Source organism: Hemiscyllium ocellatum, chromosome 32, assembly GCF_020745735.1.
Source record: "Hemiscyllium ocellatum isolate sHemOce1 chromosome 32, sHemOce1.pat.X.cur, whole genome shotgun sequence".
NCBI lineage: Eukaryota > Metazoa > Chordata > Chondrichthyes > Orectolobiformes > Hemiscylliidae > Hemiscyllium > Hemiscyllium ocellatum.
In genome coordinates, this window is record NC_083432.1 from 52,157,476 (window position 1) to 52,177,398 (window position 19,923).

General features: G+C 44.0%; 1 protein-coding gene across 1 annotated transcript in view; it reads right to left on the reverse strand.

The window, feature by feature from the left end:
• Positions 1 to 19,923, reverse strand: part of naglu (N-acetylglucosaminidase, alpha) — a 54,342-nt gene that overhangs the window by 11,539 nt on the left and 22,880 nt on the right. Inside the window, exon 5 of the mRNA XM_060849103.1 lies at positions 5,155 to 5,411. Coding sequence (XP_060705086.1) covers positions 5,155 to 5,411 — 257 coding nt within the window. The remainder of the gene's footprint in view (positions 1 to 5,154; positions 5,412 to 19,923) is intronic.

The following is a 19,923-nucleotide window of genomic DNA, read 5'->3' on the forward strand; positions in this document are numbered from 1 at the left end:
TAGAAGAACGGGTTAGTAAATTTGCAGATGACACTAAGATTGGTGTAGTTATGGATAAGGCTGAAGGATGTTGCAGGTTACAGAGGGTCATAGATAAGCGCCAGAGCTGGGCTGAGAGGTAGTAAATAGAGCTTAATGTGGACAAGTGTGAGGTGATTCACTTTGGAAGAAGTACCAGGAATACAGAATACTGGACTAATGGTAATATTCTTGGTAGTGCAAATGAGCAGAGAGATCTCAGTCCGTGTGCATAAATCCCTGAAAGTTGCACCCAGATTGATAGGGTTGTTAAGGCGGCATATGGTGTGTTAGCTTTTATTGGTAGAGGGATTGCATTTCGGAGCCATGAGGTCATGTTGAAGCTGTACAAAACTCTGGTGCGGCTGCACTTGGAATGTTGCATACAGTTCTGGTCATCGCACTATAGGAAAGATGTGGAAACATTAGAAAGGGCATCGAGGAGATTTACCAGGATGTGGCCTGGTATGGAGGGAAGGTCTTATGAGGAAAGGCTGAGGGACTTGAGGCTGTTTTCGTGAGAGAGAAGAAGGTGGAGAGATGACTTAATAGTGACATACAAGATGATCAGAGGATTAGACAGGGTGGACAGTGAGAGCCTTTTTCCTCAGATGATGGCTAGCATGAGGGGACACACCTTTAAACTGAGGGGTGTTAGATATAGGACAGATTTCAGAGGTAGATTCTTCACTGAGAGAGTAGTAAGGGCGTGGAATGCCCTGCCTGCAACAGTGGTAGACTTGCCAACTTTAAAGGGCATTATAAATGGTCATTGGATAAACAGATGAATGATCATGGAATAGTGTAGGTCAAATGGGCTTCAGATTGGTTTCACAGGTCGGTGCAACATCAAGGACCAAAGGGCTTGTACTGCGCTGTAAATGTTCTACGTTCTGCGATTTCAGTTAACTTTGGTTTACCGCTGCCCGAAAATATTACATGGAACATTATGGAAATAATTCCAGGGGGCTGCTGGGGAGGTAAATTTCCCATTTAAATGATAGGGCTCGCTACTATCCGTGGTTTCGCGCATTTGAGGTACATCTTGGAACATTTCATCTGCAGATACATGGGGACACCCGTAATTGGCAAATCATGTTGCAGCTTTGTAGAACTTTAGATAGGCCACATTTGGAATATTATATCCAGAACTCATCAATTACTAGAGGATGTGGAGGCTTTGGAGAGAGAGTACAGAAAAGGTTACCAGGACGTTGCCTGGTTTGGAAGGTAATAGCTATGAGGAGATTGGACAAACCTAATTTTTTTTCACTTGAACATCAGAAGCTGAGGGGGGACTTGAAAGAAGTTGACAAAACTATGAGAGGCACAGACAGAATGGAGAGTTGACTTTTTTTTTCCCCCAGGAGAGAAATGTCAAATACTAGAGGACATAGGTTTAAGTAAAAGAGAAAGTTGAAAGAAGTTCAGAAAGGCAATTTTTTTTAAAACACAGAATATATGTGGTAAATGCCTGGAACCTGCTGCCAGAGGAGGTGGTACGTGCAAATACAATTGCAACATTTAAGAGGCATCTTGACAGATAGAGGGATATGGACTACATAGGGGTAAAAGGGTTTTAGCTTAGAAAGGTGTGTGTTGCAGCAGGCTTGGTGAGCCAAAGTGCCTATTCCAAGCTGTACTGTTCTTTGCATGATGTGGGAGTTAGTCAACCGGCTGATGCAGTAATTAGTAACTACACCGGTAGCAAATATTGCTCGAGATCTCCAGCTTAGACTTGATAAGCTGGAGTTCAACTTCCAAACACTGACACATCAGGGAGGATACCTGTATGCTGTGTTTCAGGGGGCAATTGCAGTCCTTAGACTACTACTTCAAAATTCAGTCAATTGTCAGGGTCAGGAAGCTGTGACAACAAGTGAGGCAGATAGAGTGATCCAGGAGGTAATGCTGCAGGAGTCATGTTGCCTGCCTGGGGTGCTAAGTTCAGGATCTCTCATCTGGATTGCAGAAGAACTTGGAGTAGAAGGGGGAAAAGATCTAATTGTCATGCATATATAAGTACCAGCACTACAGATAGAACAGGAAACAAGGTTCTGTTCAGGAAATATGAGACAGTTCAGGGCTAAATTGAAAAGCAGAACCAAAACAAAAAAAAAGGCAATAATCTCCAACTACTAAAGCCTTAAACTAACTGGCACAGAGACAGGATTAAAGAGGTAAATGCATGGCTGAAAGCTCAGTGTGGGAGAGATGGGTTCAATGTCATGGGTCATTGGCACCTAAGGAGTATAACAGTATGGAAATCTTACTGCAACTGTACAAGGCGCTAGTGAGACCACATCTGGAGTACTGAGAGTAACAGTGAACAGAATGTTCACTGGGATGATCCCCATTTTGGAGGGACTGTCTTATGAGCAAAGGTTAAACAGGTTTGGATTTTACGCACTGGATTTTAGAAGAAGTACTGGTGGTCTCATTGAAACGTAGGATTCATAAGAGTCTTGACAGGGTAAATGCTGAGAGGATGTTTCCCCTAATGGAAGTGTCTAGGACCAGAGGGCATAGTCTTCGAATAAAAGGGTACTAATTTAGGACCAAGGTGAGGAGGAATTTCTTCTCTCAGAATTGTGTCTTTGGCACTCCTTGCCACAGAAAACTGTGGAGGCAGATATATTTAAAGCTGAGACAGATTACTGATCAGTAGGAGAATTAAGGATTATAGGGATAACATGACCAAGCGTATAGGAAAGATGTCAGATCATCCACTATTCTGTTAAATGACAGAACAGGCTCAAGGGGTCAAGTGGTCTACTGCTGATCCTATTGTTTATGGTCCTATAGATTCAAGGAACTGGTGCAAGGGAATTAGAGAAATACAAACTTTACATTGTTGCTTAAAAATATGGCTCAGCCCAGCATTACAGACCAATAAGTTTAACTTTGGTAGTGGGGCAACACTTAAAGAATAATGTGGGATAAAATTAAAAGTCACATGAGTCAACATGGATTTGTTAAGGTAAATTTGTACCTAGTTAACTTGCTGGAGAGGTGATGAGCTAAAAGAAAGGAGCGATAAGGGGAAGGTTGTTGACGTAATGTACACAAATGTCCAAAACCCATTTAGCATAATGCCTCATGACAGATTAGAGAAGAAAAGATTATAAGATGTTTAAAAGGATAGCAACAACATGGATATATAATTTTCTGGGGGTTAGGAAACAGAGAATAATGATTAATAGTTATTTTTCAGGCTTGAATAGGTTTGTAGTAGTGTTCGGCAGGTGTTTATATTGGGACCCTTGTTTTTCCTGATATATACAAAAAAAATCTAAATCGGCATAGATTGATTGGATGGAATTTCCTTGTCTATGCTGTATATCTTATGTAGACCACTGAGTTACAAATCTGACCCTGAGGAGACTGAAATTCTTATGCTGCAAAAAAAGGCAGAGGTAAAATCTTATTGAAGATGAAGATCTGTTGTTAAACGAATGCAAATAAATTCTAACTAAAAGACACAAATAAGAATAAAGGAAATCTGACATACTCAGCATCTGCAGAGAGAAGTAGAATTAACCATTCAGGTTGATGACCATTTATCAAAATCGAGAAGACACAGAAATGAAAAAGGTTTGAGCAACAGATCGAGGGAAAAGGCAAGTAAGAATAAACTAAAAAGGTGTGTGATAGGGTGGCAAATAGGAGAGACTGATTTTCATATTTTATGGTACAAATGCCAAAAAAAGTGGTAAATACTTAAAAGAAACAAAAAAAGGTATATCTAAATGAGACATGAATGTCTGGATAGCAGTCTCCCAAATGTAAAGACAATGTGCATATAGGTGGTGCTGCTCCTTAGCTTGCATTGCGTTTCAGTGGCTTCAACCACAGTTCCAGTATTATCTACTTTTATTTGATAACCTTGGCCCTCTGCATTTTCTGGCCGGGTGGGGTCAGAAGTGAGACACTGTTTTCAGCCTCATTCATCTTCATCTCATGCAAGCTTCCTGCCAGATGACATACATCACCCATGACATACATGGCGAATCTCCAATGAAAATGTAGAATAAATTACCCAGGACAACAGTAAAGGTTTTTGGTAAATTCTGTTTGTAACAGAATTGTGTGAATAAGGGTACAAATGACTGAGTGGGTACTTTTTGTATTTTGACAGATGGAGCATCATGGTCATTTTTTGGTTCCATGTACAGACAACTGAAGTAGTACAGGTAGTTCTCCTGCAATGCCATATTTGCACTCCAGTGAAACCTCGCTTTGCAGAAAACCGCTAAATATAACTAATGGGTCTATGGGAAAAGTGGGGCTAGGGCAGACCAGCAAATAAAAAATCACTGACAATCACACAAAAATCACCCAAAAGTTTAAAACAAAGTATAATACACCTTGAATGAAGGTTGAAATCATATACATCAACAGAACAAAATTAACACAGTACGTTTAAAAAGTAAAGTTAGTGCCGAAACAGATGGTCATCATAGTGCGTAAAGTAGACTCCCTCATTCGTGATAAGCGAGCTATCTCACATATTCTCCCCTTACGCTCAAAACACTATAATATGCAGCTTCACTTCAAATGTTACCTTTCCTTTGTGTTCACCTGCAATTTTATCACCAGGATGCTTCTTGCTAACATTCTTGTCACCATGTCCTTCCATTTCTTCAAAGAAAGGGATATTCTAAGAGTACCGTACCTTTCACAGGAAGCTGCTCAATGTATCTTTCTCAGAAAGCTGCTCTCTGTACAGTACCTCTCAGAAAAAAAAACTGCTCTTTCGGCAACTGACATTGGCACATGCACAGAACAACATGGAGACTTCGGCGTGGACATCGGCGCAGAACAAAGCATGTGAAACGATCACTGCTGGAATCATGCTATTGCCAACAGAAGTAAGCATTCTTGAAACTCCCGTTCCTTAGTTCCTCAGTGACATTATAGGCAAATAACACTACCGTAAAACACGTTATCCAAGAACTACCTGTAGCTCTTTAATGAAGAAATAAATACAATTGCACAAAGTAAAAGTCCATAAATGTATAGCATTTCTAAACCTTAGCAGAAACATCTTTAATATATATCAAGAGAAAAGTTAATTGAATAATAGCTTACATTTGTAGGATAGACATTCTGAAGATATTATTTGGAAATTCTTACCTTGTGTCATTGATTTGAAGACTGCACTGCTGATAGTAGATAAATATTTAGGGTCAGAAGAGCTTGGGATCATTTCATTGAATATATCTGCACTGTAAATATGGTCAGTACCAAATTCTTTTGTTAGTTCAGACAGAAACATCATGCCAATTTGTTGAAAGAGTGGGGAGTTGGCATCCAACAGAAAAGAACAAGAGTAAGAACAGTTCAAACGTGCCCAGCTCCCTAGCCTAGTGATGTTTACTTTGGGAAACAATCTGAAAAATAAAAGAAAACATTTTTAAAAGAATAAGCTTTTACTGCAGCATAAAGACATTTGAAACAAGGGGTCACCTTTCCTAATAGGGCTGTAATCTTGCATAGCAAATTACTTTTTCTGTATAAACAAAAACAGAAATTACTGGGAACATTCAGCAGATCTGGTAGCACCTGTACAGAGAAAGCAGGATTAGTGTTTTGGGTCCAAGTGACACTTCTTCAGAACTGATTGCAGCTAGGAAAAATAGTACATACTCCTGCTGTTTCTCAGTTTATCCCTTCTTCCAAAAACTTTTTTAAAATCATAAATCAACCACTTTCTTGTGATGTCACTTTGGTTTGTGTTCCCAGTCAGCAAACCCATGAAACAGCAGCTGTTAAACTTGGACGCACTTCTCTCTGCTCATTTGAAGCTGAAGAATGTAGCCTGACAAACTATAATTCCTGAATAAAACCTTACAAACTATAAACAAAAAAAAAGTCCTTTTTCTCCTGTGCAATGTATTACCACAGTGCACTAAGTTTCCAGTAACATGCATGAATCCAGACTGACTTTAGGTCTGCCTTCTCCCAATTGCTCATGTGAAGCAAACTGATATTTTCCCTTTGTAAATCCATGCTGACTCTAACTGTTTTCCAAGTTGTCTACTATTAAATCTAATATAATGGACTCTAGCATTTCCCCCAGGATTGATGTCAGACTAACCAATCGATAATTCAATTTTATTTTTAAAATAGTAGGTTTACATTAACTAACTTCCAATCCATGGAAAATGTTCCAGAGTCTACAGAATTTTGAATGATGACCACCAATGCATCCACTTTTCTATGACCACTTCCTTAAGTACTCTGCAATGCAAATAATTGGACTCCAGAAGGCTAAGGTACCCTACAAGTTTTAGCAACAGGTGAAGTTAGGTGTTTCTTGTTGATCATATGCAGCAGCAACACGAGTGATACTCAACAGAAACTGGATGATTCTGTCAACCCAAAATGACATTTTGCCTAATCACATAAATGAGTAATGTGGTTTATGAATTTCAGTGCCAGTGTGTTGACAGTATATAGACTGCATGTACCAAAGAGTGGCAGATTATATCTAACAACATATGCCTTTGACAGTTCACAGTAAATAAGGTACTAGCCATACCGAACCAGCCTGCACTTGTAAAACACAGCATCCAATATTAGATGTGATTCTGTAATTGGAAAACATATGCTGGATAATTCTGAGTGCACAAAGAATTATGCTAACAATGAATTTTGGATTGTCAGTCATTCCTGCAGTGTGGTACACTTGTGTTTACTGAAAGCTACATATTTTAAAATGCAAGGGCGGTGATCTGTGCTGGGAGAACATACATGCACATTGCACCTGTTGTAATTCAACAATGAATAAAACTCCAGTGTACAAGAGCAGAAATATATTGCTAAGACAATATAAAACTGTCATCAGACTGCATTTGGAATGAGGAGTGATTTTGGGTCCTGTATTTAAGGATGGATGAGCTGGCCTTGAAGGGAGTTCAGAGGATGTTTATAGGAATAATCCCAGGCAAGAAGAGCTTGTTATGGGAGGAGCAGTTGAGGAATCTGGGGTGTGTACCCAATGGAATTTAGAAGGACTGAGTTGGTGGGGGGAGGGGATCTAATTGAAACTTACAAAATACTGAGAGACCTAGATAGAGTGGATGTGAAAAAGAGTGGATGTGAAAAAGAGGTTTCTCCTAGTAGGAGAGACTAGACCGAAGGACACAGCCTCAGAGTAAAAGGGACAATCCTTTAGAATTAAGATGGGGAAGAATTTCTTCAGGCAGCAGGTGGTTAATCTGTTTTTTTTAAATTCACTCCTAGGATGTGAGTCTCGCTGGCAGGCCAGCATTTATTGCCAATCCTTGGATGCCTTTGAACTGAATGGTTTGCTAGGCCATTTTAGAGGGCAGTTGAAAGTCAACTGTATTCTGTTGGTCTGAAGTCAGATGGAGGCCAGACCAAGTGAGCACAGCAGATTTCTTTCCCTGAAGGACATCAGTGAATCAGATGTGTTTTTCCAACAATTCACAATGGTTTCATGGTCATCAGTAAATTCTTAATTCCAGATGTTTATTTAATTCAAATTCCACAGTCTGTCACGGCAGGATTTTAACCCGGATCCCCAGAACATTATCTGAATTTCCTGATTAATAGTCCAGTGATAATGCCACTAGGCCTTCATTTCCCAGGGAATTTGCAGACCTCATGCTACAGAAGGCAAGTCATTAAGTCTCTTTAAGACAGAGATGGATGAGTTCTTGAATGGTAAGGGAATCAAGGATTACAGAGAAAATATAAGATAACGGGGTTGAGAAACATATCAGCCATGATCGAGTAGCACAGCTGATTCAGTGGGCCAAATGGCTACTTCTGCTCCTATGTCTTATTTTCTTATGGTTAACAAAAGAGTTGACATCATGATACAAATATCTCAGCAAGAGGCCCAACAATTACTGGTGATTTATTTCTCAGGGCACCATCTTGACTAATCAAAGTCCATCTGCCTGGTTTAGAATTTTTTTAAAAAGCTAGACCATTAACGGTTGGTTATCATTATTGGTGCATTCCATATACCAATGCCTCTGCTACTTGTTAACCGGTGCTGTCCTCTCATGCAATATAAATGTTGTCTCCCCTTAAATTGATATTCCTTCAAACTTTCCTGACGATAGAGAGACTAAAAGGTTCAACAATTATGTGTAAATAACATAGCAAGAAATTGGGAAGGTAAATTGTTGAGTGTTATTTACTGCAAGGAGAATGGAATAGAGAATAGGACTTGTTTTACTGCAATTGTACATGGCATTGGTGAGACCATGGATTACCATGTACAGTTTTAGTCTCTTTATTTGAGAAAAAGATTTGCTTTAGAAAAAGTGTGGGGAAGGTTTATTTGTCTCACTCCTGGAATGAAGGGCTCATGTTTTTTTTAAAAAAAGATTAGATACCCTACAGTGTGGAAACAGGCCATTTGGCCCAACAATTCCACACTGCAGCAGTATTTACTGTGGAAAAAGATATGGAAGATATAGAAAGCAGTGAAATAGATGATGACACCTTGCAAAATTTCCATATTACAGAGGAGGAAGTTCTGGATGTCTTGAAATGCATAAAAAAGGTGGATAAATCCCCAGGACCTGATCAGGTGCACCCTAGAACTCTGTGGGAAGCTAGAGAAGTGATTTCTGGGCCTCTTGCTGAGATATTTGTATCATCGATAGTCACAGATGATGTGCCAGAAGGCTGGAGGTTGGCAAACGTGGTGCCACCCTTTAAGAAGGGTGGCAAGCACAAGCCAGGGAACTACAGACCAGTGAGCCTGACCTCGGTAGGGCAGGTTGTTGGAGAGAACCCTGAGGGACAGGATGTACATGTATTTGGAAAGGCAAGGACTGATTAGGAATAATCAACATGGCTTTGTGCACGGGAAATCATGTCTCACAAACTTGATTGAGTTCTTTGAAGAAGTAACAAAGGGGATTGATGAGGGCAGAAAGGTAGATGTGATCTATATGGACTTCAGTAAGGCGTTCGACAAGGGTCCTCATAGGAAACCGGTTAGCAAGATTAGATCTCACGGGATACAGGGAAAACTAGCCATGTAGATACAAAACTTGCTCAAAGGTAGAAGACAGAGAGTGATGGTGGAGGATTGTTTTTCAGAGGCCAGTGACCAGTGAAGTGCCACAAGGGTCGGTGCTGGGTCCTCTACTTTTTGTCATTTACATAAATGATTTGGATGCGAACATAAGAGGTGTAGTTAGTAAGTTTGCAGATGACACCAAAATTGGAGGTGTAGTGGACAGCGAAGAAGGTTACCTCAGATTACAACAGGATCTTGATCAGGTGGGCCTATAGGCAGAGAAGTGGCAGATTAAGTTTAATTTAGATAAATGCGATGTGCTGCATTTTGGGAAAGCAAAACTTAGCAGGACTTATATGCTTAATGGTAAGGTCCTAGAGTGTGTTGCTGAACAAAGAGACCTTGGAGTGCACGTTCATACCTCCTTGAAAGTGGAGTCACAGGTAGATAGGATAGTGAAGGCAGCGTTTGGTATGCTTTCTTTTTATTGGTCAGAGTATGGAGTACAGGAGTTGGGAGGTCATGTTGTGGCTGTACAGGACATTGGTTAGGCCACTGTTGGAATATTGTGTGCAATTCTGGTCTCTTTCCTATTGGAAAGATGTTGTGAAACTTGAAAGGGCTCAGAAAAGATTTACAAGGATGTTGCCAGAGTTGGAGGATTTGAACAATAGGGAAAGGCTGAACAGGTTGGGGCTGTTTCCCTGAAGCGTCGGAGGCTGAGGGATGTCCTTATAGAGGTTTACAAAATTATGAGGGGCATGGTTAGGACAAATAGACAAGATCTTTTCCCTGGGGTGGGAGAGTGCAGGACTAGAGGGCATAGGTTTAGAGTGAGAGGGGAAAGACATAAAAGAGACCTAAAGGGCAACGTTTTTACGCAGTGGGTGGTACGTGTATGGAATGAGCTGCTAGAGGAAGTGGTGAAGGCTTGTACAATTGCAATATTTAAGAGGCATTTGGATGGGTATACGAATAGGAAGGATTTGGAGGGATATGGGCCGGGTGCTGGCAGGTGGGACTAGATTGGGTTGGGATATCTGGTAAACATGGACAGGTTGGATCGAAGGGTCTGTTTCCATGCTGTACATCTCTATGACTCTATGACTGAACCTCCGAAGAGTAACCCACTCAGACCCATTTCCCTCTGACTAATGCACCTAACACTATGGGCAATTTAGCACGGTCAATTGACCTAACCTGCACATCTTTGAACTGTGGGAGGAAACCCACACAGACACGGGAAGAATATGCAAACTCCACACAAGACAGTCGGCCGAGGCCAATTTCGAACCTGGGTCCCTGGTGCTGAGAGGCAGCAGTGCTAACCACTGAGCCATCGTGACACCCTTCTTACCAAAGAAAGTTGGGTAGTGTTGGGGTGTCGGGGTAATTCAGTACTGGGGTGCCTTAGGTTGGGGTTAAACAATGTGCTATTAGTACTACAGCAGACATTGTCAGATTCAGTCCCTAAAGGGTTAAACACAGCCATGCAGGGAAACTAACAATTGCAAGACTGTCTGTCTGGGACCACATTCCCTGATGATTAGATCAGGTCAGCCAGAACCAGACCATCCACCTGGGAATTCAAAACCAACAAAGGAAAACCGGTAATAGTTGAAAGGTGTAAATTATATCGAAACAGAGCATGGATAAATTGAATGCCGATGTCCCCGATGACGTAAATCCCCATTGAAACCAGCAATAAGTTATAATGACTGTTGATCAACCTTTGTAGAACTATTGTCTCAGTCAGGAAATACGCCTAGGCAGAGAAATACGCCTAGGCAGAGAGACGCATAGTAATGAACTTAACTGACTAAACAATGGACTACTAATTACTGGGACGGAAACTACCGGACCCATGAGGGCTGAATCATTGTACAAGCACAGTAGGGGCTCGACAGGTATAGTAAGGGTTTTGACAGGCACCTCAGTATGGCCAATGAGAGTCCAGGTCCACTCGCACACAACCGAATGGACCAACGAGGAGGCCTGATGAGGAAGGTGGAACTGGACACTCACAGGAGCGGGGTTTAAAATATCGTCGGGTCCGCGAGGGAAGTCAGAACGCGCGCCTTCTCCGGTGAGCGAAACCGCTCACTGTACAATTCGCTCTCGGAATAAAGAAATCTTTGTACCTTTTGAATCTGGCCTGGTGTCTCATTCCTCTGAAACGAGCACGAGGTCGGCAGTCCCGACCTAACAGTTTGGTGAGCCTTGACGTGCAGAGGAAAAGGGACACGTTTGTTGGCAAGGTAGAGAGGTTGCCGGACGGCCGGCCGTTTCTAGGTGGTACTGGAGACACCGTTTTCACAAAAGTTCTCCACTAGGGTTTTGGCCATTCTAAATCCTTTTTTGTTCGGTGTCTCGCAAGTCTTGCCAACCAAAATTTAGTGGTTCCAAGAGTGAATTGTTTTAGTTCTCTTTCAACAGTGCTGTGAACGATCCGAAATCTGTGCTGCAGCATACTCGGGTAAGTGAGTTTTTTTTAGTATCCGGTTCTTCAATGTGGCCCTACTCATTGAATTTCGGTCATTAAGGTTGATTTTTTCCGCTAGTGTGTACATTGAGCGTGTCTCTGTACTGTCCCCAGTTTTGATCACATCGAGCGTGTCTCTGTGATTTTCCCCTAGTGTGTACATTGAGCGTGTCTCTGTACTGTCCCCAGTTTTGATCACATCGAGCGTGTCTCTGTGATTTTCCCCTAGTGTGTACATTGAGCGGGTCTCTGTACTGTCCCCAGTTTTGATCACATCGAGCGTGTCTCTGTGATTTTCCCCTAGTGTGTACATTGAGCGTGTCTCTGTACTGTCCCCAGTTTTGATCACATCGAGCGTGTCTCTGTGATTTTTTCCCCTAGTGTGTACATTGAGCGTGTCTCTGTACTGTCCCCAGTTTTGATCACATCGAGCGTGTCTCTGTGATTTTCTCCTAGTGTGTACATTGAGCGTGTCTCTGTACTGTCCCCAGTTTTGATCACATCGAGCGTGCCTCTATGATTTTCCCCCAGGGTGCTGGGGTTAGGTTTTTTGTTTGTTGTGTACGGGTTCGGTGTTTTTTCGTACTTTACTGTAAGTATTTGCTTTCAAATCCCCACGGGACGTGGCTCTGCAACTGCTCGTCGCTTGCATTGAGCCAGCCCGCAGACCCCTGAGGTCGGGATTTCCGGTACCACTCTGGGATTGCGTCAATTTGACGGTGGAAGCTGAATAACTCAGGAGAGGGTAAGTATAATTTTTTTTCTCTTTCATTCTCTCTTTTCTTTTACTTTCCGGGCAATAAACTCGCTGTTCTCCTGTGTGAGCAGTAACAGTTTCAAAATCTCCTGTACGCTTGCACAGACGGTTGAGTCGCTGTCCATGGTCCCTCTCTCTCTCTCTCTTTCACAGGCTGCTAGTTCAAATCTGTTGTACGCTTGCGCAGACGGTTGAGTCGTCTCTCTCTCTCTCTCTATTTCTTTCACGGACTGCGGGTGCGGATCTGCCGGGTGTCTGCACAGACGGTAGTGGGTTCTAACATTTTTTCCTGCGCCCAGCAGGACAGTTAGGCCTGGGAGACCTGACGGACATTCTTAGAGTGGAAGAGGCAATTAGGTCGAAAAGTTTTTCAGGGCAACATTTAGGATAGATTCGGTAATCTTACTGGACATAGACAACGTTGGCAGATAGGCCACTGCGCTCACAGTCGGGCGGCCTTGGGGTTAGTAAGTATGTCAATTGAAAGGTTTAACTACGGGCCGCCCAGGCTGGTGGCCTTGAGAACGCGTCACCCCGAGGTTCCGTGGTGGCACCTGAGCCTTTCCACGGATTCTGCCCTGACGAAGGAATTACTCCTTGATTGTGTAAGGATGGAGCGGGCTAATATCCTGAGGGTCCTTAGTCAAATGAGGATTTCCTGGGAAAATTGACCCTTACACTCAGTGACCCGACAATAATGGTTAAAACGTTAGATTCGCTGACTGAGAATCCTCGGGGGGCGGTGAGGAAAAGGGTGGAGTTGTCAGGAGTACCAAGAGAATTCAGGGTAGGGGAAATCCCTCAATGTTCATGGAAGTCCCACTTTATTGTCACTTTCCACCCACTGTGGGAGGGAGAATGTTGGGGTGAAAAGGGTGTACCGGCTGGTGGGGGAGGAGAAGGGGGTCCCTCTCGGTCCTCATCAAGTTTTCTAAGAATGGAGCACCCTTCACGGGAGTGTACAGCCCTGACTGCATTGGGCGCTGTCCTCTCACTACCACCAGATGAAGTTTTTAATGCGACCAAGCCGGCACCAGCAGCCCCAGTTGTGTGTGCAAGATCTCGTAACACAGGGGAGGTGGTGAAGTCCATCAGAGATCTGATTGAACAAAACAACACTGCTAAGGAGGCTAAAAACAAATTAGCGGTACTAGAAAAGGCGATTGCGGACTGGAGGGGGAAGGGTTGGTTCCCAGAAGATAGTAGGGTGTTCCTCACGGAGGCCGAACTCGAGCTGTTGAAGACTCGGGTTGCGGACAGCATAGCGGCGGACAGGAAGGTAGCGGAGAAAAGTTTTTTCCGAAGGAATAAGAGTTTGAGGAAAAATGCAAATGAGGAGGTGTATTTCAAGGAGTTCCTCTCCCGGTTCGGGAGTAAAATTCTGAAACATGAACAGGTAAAAGAGGACGATTTGGGCTGGGAGTTGACCGCTCACAGATCTCGTCCTGGCCGCCCGTAGGGGGGCCCATGACAAACTCTGGCGCTGAGGCCGACAGTCGTCCTGCGCCGCCGCCGTATTCGACGTCACCCACAGCACCCCCAGAGACAGTTAAGCTCCCCGAAGTACAGGCACCGGTGGTGAAAGTTTTAGGAGGGCACGTGGACGTAGAGGACCCCGAAGGGGAGGAGGCGGCGGGGCAGCTTAGAGCACAGAAGGATCAGATTGATAAGCTGCAGGTGGCAGGTCAGGACCTGTGGAAGAGGCGCTATGAGGAGGATATGGGAATGTTGCGAGACAGAGCGGCATGCTTGCAGGAGAGACTGGATGAAGTGAGACAGGCTGAGGATGAGGAACTATGCAGTGAAAGTGTTCGGGCCCCCCTGCCAGATTAGCTAGGGGGGAGGCATGCAAGGCTCGCCCTTTTAGGCCAAGTGCCCCATGGCTGACCACAGCTCCCAGGTTCAAGGAGCCATTCAAATGCGGGAAAAATAGGAACATAACAGCGGTATGGGACAGTATAATCTGAGGGACAGACGTTGTCCTCTGCAGTTATAACCAGGCTGTGCATCCTCCCTGGTGCAAGGGTTAAGGACATTTCTTCAGGGCTGAAGAGGAATCTGAGGTGGGAGTGAAGGGATCCAGTTATCATCATTGGTACCAATGACATTGACTGGACCAGAAAGGAGTTGTTGTGGAAGGGAACTGTTCAAGTGGGATGTATTTTACTTCAAACATGCTGCAACATAATATCCCAGTAAATAGAATAACTAGGGCTGCAGTCAGTGTTTAAACTAAATAGAGAGGAGCAGGTGTTTGGGATAAATGTAGAAGATTTAGAATCCATTTTGGTTAGAAAAATAAATTAAATAAAAATTATTTAGAATCCATTTCGATGGAGGTAAGAAATAACAAAGGGAATAAGACAATGGTGGGAGTACTCACTTGGCCCCTAACAGCAGCTATACTGTAAGACAGAGAATAAAGTAGGAGATAATGAGGGCATTGTTGCATCGCTACAGTATTACCAGACCATAGGGACTGCTCTCTCATTAGAGAGATACAACCAGACCTCAGGCGAGGGAGGAGATTGAGAAGGAGAGTCCTTCATGGTAACCTCAAACCGGTGCTGGGAATTGAACCCACACTGTTGGCATCACATGCTCTGTCGACCAACAATCCAGCCAACTGAGCTGAACTGAAAGCAAAGGGAGAAAATAATCTTTGAGGCAAGCAAATAATATGGAAAATTTTAGCAAGAACTTTAAGTACATATAAAGGAAGAGAGAGGCCAAAGTGACCAAGGCCCCTTAGAGAACAAAGCTGGAAAAATAATTTCTGAGATCCAGGAAATGGTAGAGGCATTGAAGGAACATTTTACATTAGTCTTCATAATAGAAGACATGAATAGCATTTCAAAAGGACTAAATAATCAAGATGCAGAAAGTGAGGCCATGAGGGAAATGGAAGGTGGGTGAGTTGGCAATAAACACAGTAACTATCACCGGAGAAAAAGTACTAGGGAAACTAATGGGGCTGAAGGCTCTTAAGTCCCCTCAACTTGGAGGGTTGCATCATAGGATAAAACAGCAAGTAGCCACAGCGATAGTGGCACCCACATAACCCTCAGAGCTGAACATCCCGGGCTGCCCTGGGGGGCTCTCGCCTTCCCCCGACAGGGCAGGCCGTGATCGCTCTGACATGCCCGCCCGCGGTCAACCAACATGGCCGCCCACAGGGACACATAGAGGGAAAAAGGGAGGTCGAGTAGCCGGACGTTGTTGGAAGTATAGGGAAACAGGGCATTTTGCCCGCGGCTGCGTCAAGGAGATGGGAGTTCAATGCAGGGATTATAATTGACGGGAGAGCCGTTCCGGTTGTGATGTTGGAATTATATCACCGGGTGGGAAGTTGTTTATTAATTATTAGATTAATATGAATCGTGCTTCTAATTACATCTCTTTCGACAGGTTGTAATCTTTACTTTTTATTACAAAACAGCAAGTAACAACAAGTTTTGTACATGCCGATTTGGTCCGGGATTATAGAAACCGGTTTTAGGCTACGATTTTACTGAAATTGTGTGAGGGAATGGATAAGAGTAGTTAGACAAGTATATTGTTGAACCACGTTTCTGGATAGTCCTTTTTTCATCTTTGCATGGAAGCCGTATAAGGGGGACAGCTGAAGTTTACTTTTAACAGCAGCTTGCAGTAAGAGCGGCAGAGAGAGAGAGAAACAGACAGACACGCAGGCTCTGTTTTTTGTTCAACATGGCTACATTTGCGAGCTGCGGACAGCATCAGGAACGGGGGGCCTGCCGGGGAGGTGTCTTCGTAGGGGAAACGAGTGCTAAGGGACTTGCTCCTCTGCCCTGCTTGAGTAGAGCCGGGTTTTGTTGCGGCTTGATCTGTTTTCCCTTGCCACCTAACTTGCTGAGAAATTCTAGTGCTTTGATTTTACTTTAATAGGCTTCATTTGCAATTAATCCGAGAATAGTGCGAAGGCAGTTACAAATTCCACACTGTTAAAATAATCACTGAAATTCTCAAAAGAAAATGTGCACATCTTAAAAGCTGTAACTGGGATTCAGTGTTCGAAGATTTCACGGCCACCGGGTGGAGAGAATCTCAGTGGCCAGCTGAGAATGACTTTTGTTTTCCAGGGATGAATGTCTGTTATGAGGGCTACTGGCCAGCTTCAAGACCCCACTCCTTTGAGACAAGCGGGAATCTTTTTTCTTTCCCTTTTTTTTCTCCATCCCAGGCTTTGGTACTCATTTCACAGTACACGTTGTCTCAGCCATCATATCCCACTAATTCTGCTACCAAATAAAACATCTGCACTCTCTCAAAATTGTTACTACAGCTTTAGATTCGCTTCCCTGCAGGTAACTCTTGTCAGTTTCAAAAGTGGCTGCTATTTACTCAGCTGTCTGTCTGTCTGTAAGTGGTGAAATTGCTATGGTTTCGGATCATTAACCTTCACGTGGCTTAATGTTTACACAGCCGGCAGCTGTGTTTACATTTCTCAAGTAGGTGCGAATCCTTGTGGTTTATAATGGTTTTTCGTCATTGGTCGAACTGCGGTGTGTGGGTTTCTATTGGACGAGGGACTCCCATTCAGCATTGGAGGGTTCTGATTGGCTAGGGATTCCCATTGACATTACTAAATATGTTCCATGGGCTAGGACAGACCTGGAGGCGCTAGTAAAAAAGCTTCCCCCGCTTGAGAATGGCGCCTCCGCTTGCATAAAAACTTTTGAGTTGGAAACGTGTCACGAGAAGCTAGCGCTGGCAGATTTTAGAACTATCATGGTCCGTATAAGGGCCACGGAGGCCTTGGCAAGGACACAAAAAGCCGCAAACTGCGGGACCTTAAGTGAAACCACTGAATTCGACTGGTTTAGGAATAAGATCACATCTGCATTGCATGCATTTTTTCCTCCGGCGAATCTTCCTCTGTTCAATCTGAGCTATTTGAAAAAAAGGAGAAATAACTCTGAGAACAGCTTTAGAGTTTTTCGAGAATGTTGGGGTGGCAAATAAAGGGGATGTCTCAGCAAAGGATGGTGTGTCCTAACCGCATGGTCAATTTTTTAGATAGAACGGGAGGTAAATTCTCCAAGAAATGCGTGTCCAATTTTTATATTTTTTCCCTACTTTTGACCTTCTGTGGCAGCCCATGGGGTGAGATTTTTTCTCTGATCCACAAATTACTCCGGTACCCGTTGTACAAGCCACTATGTCTCCCTTTTCCATAAAACCTATCCTCTTTTCCGGGTAACAATACAGCTAGTGCCGGTCCCCCATTTCTTCTATTGCGTTGATTTGCATCTGGTATCACCTTTTCATCACGTTCTCGCAGCCCTTTTCCTCCCTGATTTAAACCTGGTGTGGCGTTATTACTCTTCAACTGAACTCCAGCCGAAAAGATGTGTAGGTCGAGCGTGGGGCACAACCCCATGCTGGCTCTTGGGGGCCCCAGCAGAAGCCAACGCCGGCACCAAGCTGGAGTGTGATTCTTCTGTGCATGGACGACTGAGAAAATGACAGCCCGCATGTGATCTGATCTCCTGAAACGGAGTAAAACGTCTGGGGTGTATGCTGTGGGATGGTTTCCACTCGGGTACCGCGGAGTCGGGTTTCTTCCTATTTAATTATGTGCTTCGCGTGGGAAAGAGGGGGGGCCTGGTGGTTGTTCCTCTATTGCTGTACAATGTCAACTGTGCAGTAGTACAACGCGGCCATGGGGTTTTCTGCATCCTCGGGGGGCTGCCCTCCGGTACATGTCGACTAGCGCGGGTGTTGTTTTTAAGTTTGGATTCACATGTCCTCGTCGGGCGTTAATGCTTTGTTGTGTATGACTATCTTTCATTTTTTCCTTTTCATTTTTCCTCCCTCTACACAGTACTAACCTTCCTACCTCATACCCTGGGATTGTCAAGCCTGTTGTCAAAAAAGAGACAAACCCTTTAATCAATTCGACCATTTAAATTGGCGACACATAGATGTATGTTGTATGCTGCAGTCATGAGTGTAAGTGCTGTATGCCCCAAAGACTCAAGGACAACATACACAAATGACTCCACATCATCCGATGTCGCTAAATGGGTTCAACTGCGCTCACAGCCCACCGACCACAGCGATGAACCGCTGGCCGCTGTCTGGAATCAGCCCTCGCCGCCCATGGACTTGATAAAAATCCCCTTACAAAAGGCTGGATAGCCAGCGGGGGGTGAGGCACCTCGATTAAGAGACTACCTGAAACCGGCACAGCCGCGCTATTGGCCGGGGAATGGCGGCCCACACTCATGCGAGCTACGTTACTGCCTGGCACTTGCAGCACTGTTGGAGGTCTGGAATGAACCGTCGCGTTGGAAGGAGCTCTGACCTACGAGAAGGACCGAGGCGCAGTACATTTCACTGGCATACTCCTGACTGCTGGAAGCATACACATACTCTTCTAAGGATTCATAACACATCTTTACTCCTGGGTGCCTCTTGGACTACAGGCTTGTGTTCTGTGGGCAGACTACTTTATTTCTCTCGTTTTTCTGTTTCTCTCTGCACTAGGTCTCTTGCATTCCGTACTAATTATTGTGCTTCAACTTTCCTATTTTCCCGAGATCCGTTTGCCTGTTTGTCATGCCGGTTTTAATTCTTTGTTTTTATCATCTCTACAGAAGCCTATGACAATGCGCTATGTATTCATTTATTTAGCTTAGCTATGCATGTGCTTAGATAGTTGTTCAATGTGTTGCGTCGTGTTATTTAGGGCACCCTTCATCCCAAAATGACTGTCTCCCTAGAACCGGGAATTCTTGTTATGACAGCGTGCACGGTCTGATCAAAAGGACTTTTCTTTGTACGTCCGCCGGCACTCCAGAACCCGGTCGCTTCGTGGTTTTTTTATTATCTGTCTTTTATTACGCATCCCGTACGGTATTGTTCAGTGTGGCCTCTAACAGAGGCCAAGAGGGGGAATGTTGGGGTGTCGGGGTAATTCAGTACTGGGGTGCCTTAGGTTGGGGTTAAACAATGTGCTATTAGTACTACAGCAGACATTGTCAGATTCAGTCCCTAAAGGGTTAAACACAGCCATGCAGGGAAACTAACAATTGCAAGACTGTCTGTCTGGGACCACATTCCCTGCTGATTAGATCAGGTCAGCCAGAACTAGACCATCCACCTGGGAATTCAAAACCAACAAAGGAAAACCGGTAATAGTTGAAAGGTGTAAATTATACCATCGAAACAGAGCATGGATAAATTGAATGCCGATGTCCCCGATGACGTAAATCCCCATTGAAACCAGCAATAAGTTATAATGACTGTTGATCAACCTTTGTAGAACTATTGTCTCAGTCAGGGAATACGCCTAGGCAGAGAGACGCATAGTAATGAACTTAACTGACTAAACAATGGACTACTAATTACTGGGACGGAAACTACCGGACCCATGAGGGCTGAATCATTGTACAAGCACAGTAGGGGCTCGACAGGTATAGTAAGGGTTTTGACAGGCACCTCAGTATGGCCAATGAGAGTCCAGGTCCACTCGCACACAACCGAATGGACCAACGAGGAGGCCTGATGAGGAAGGTGGAACTGGACACTCACAGGAGCGGGGTTTAAAATATCGTCGGGTCCGCGAGGGAAGTCAGAACGCGCGCCTTCTCCGGTGAGCGAAACTGCTCACTGTACAATTCGCTCTCG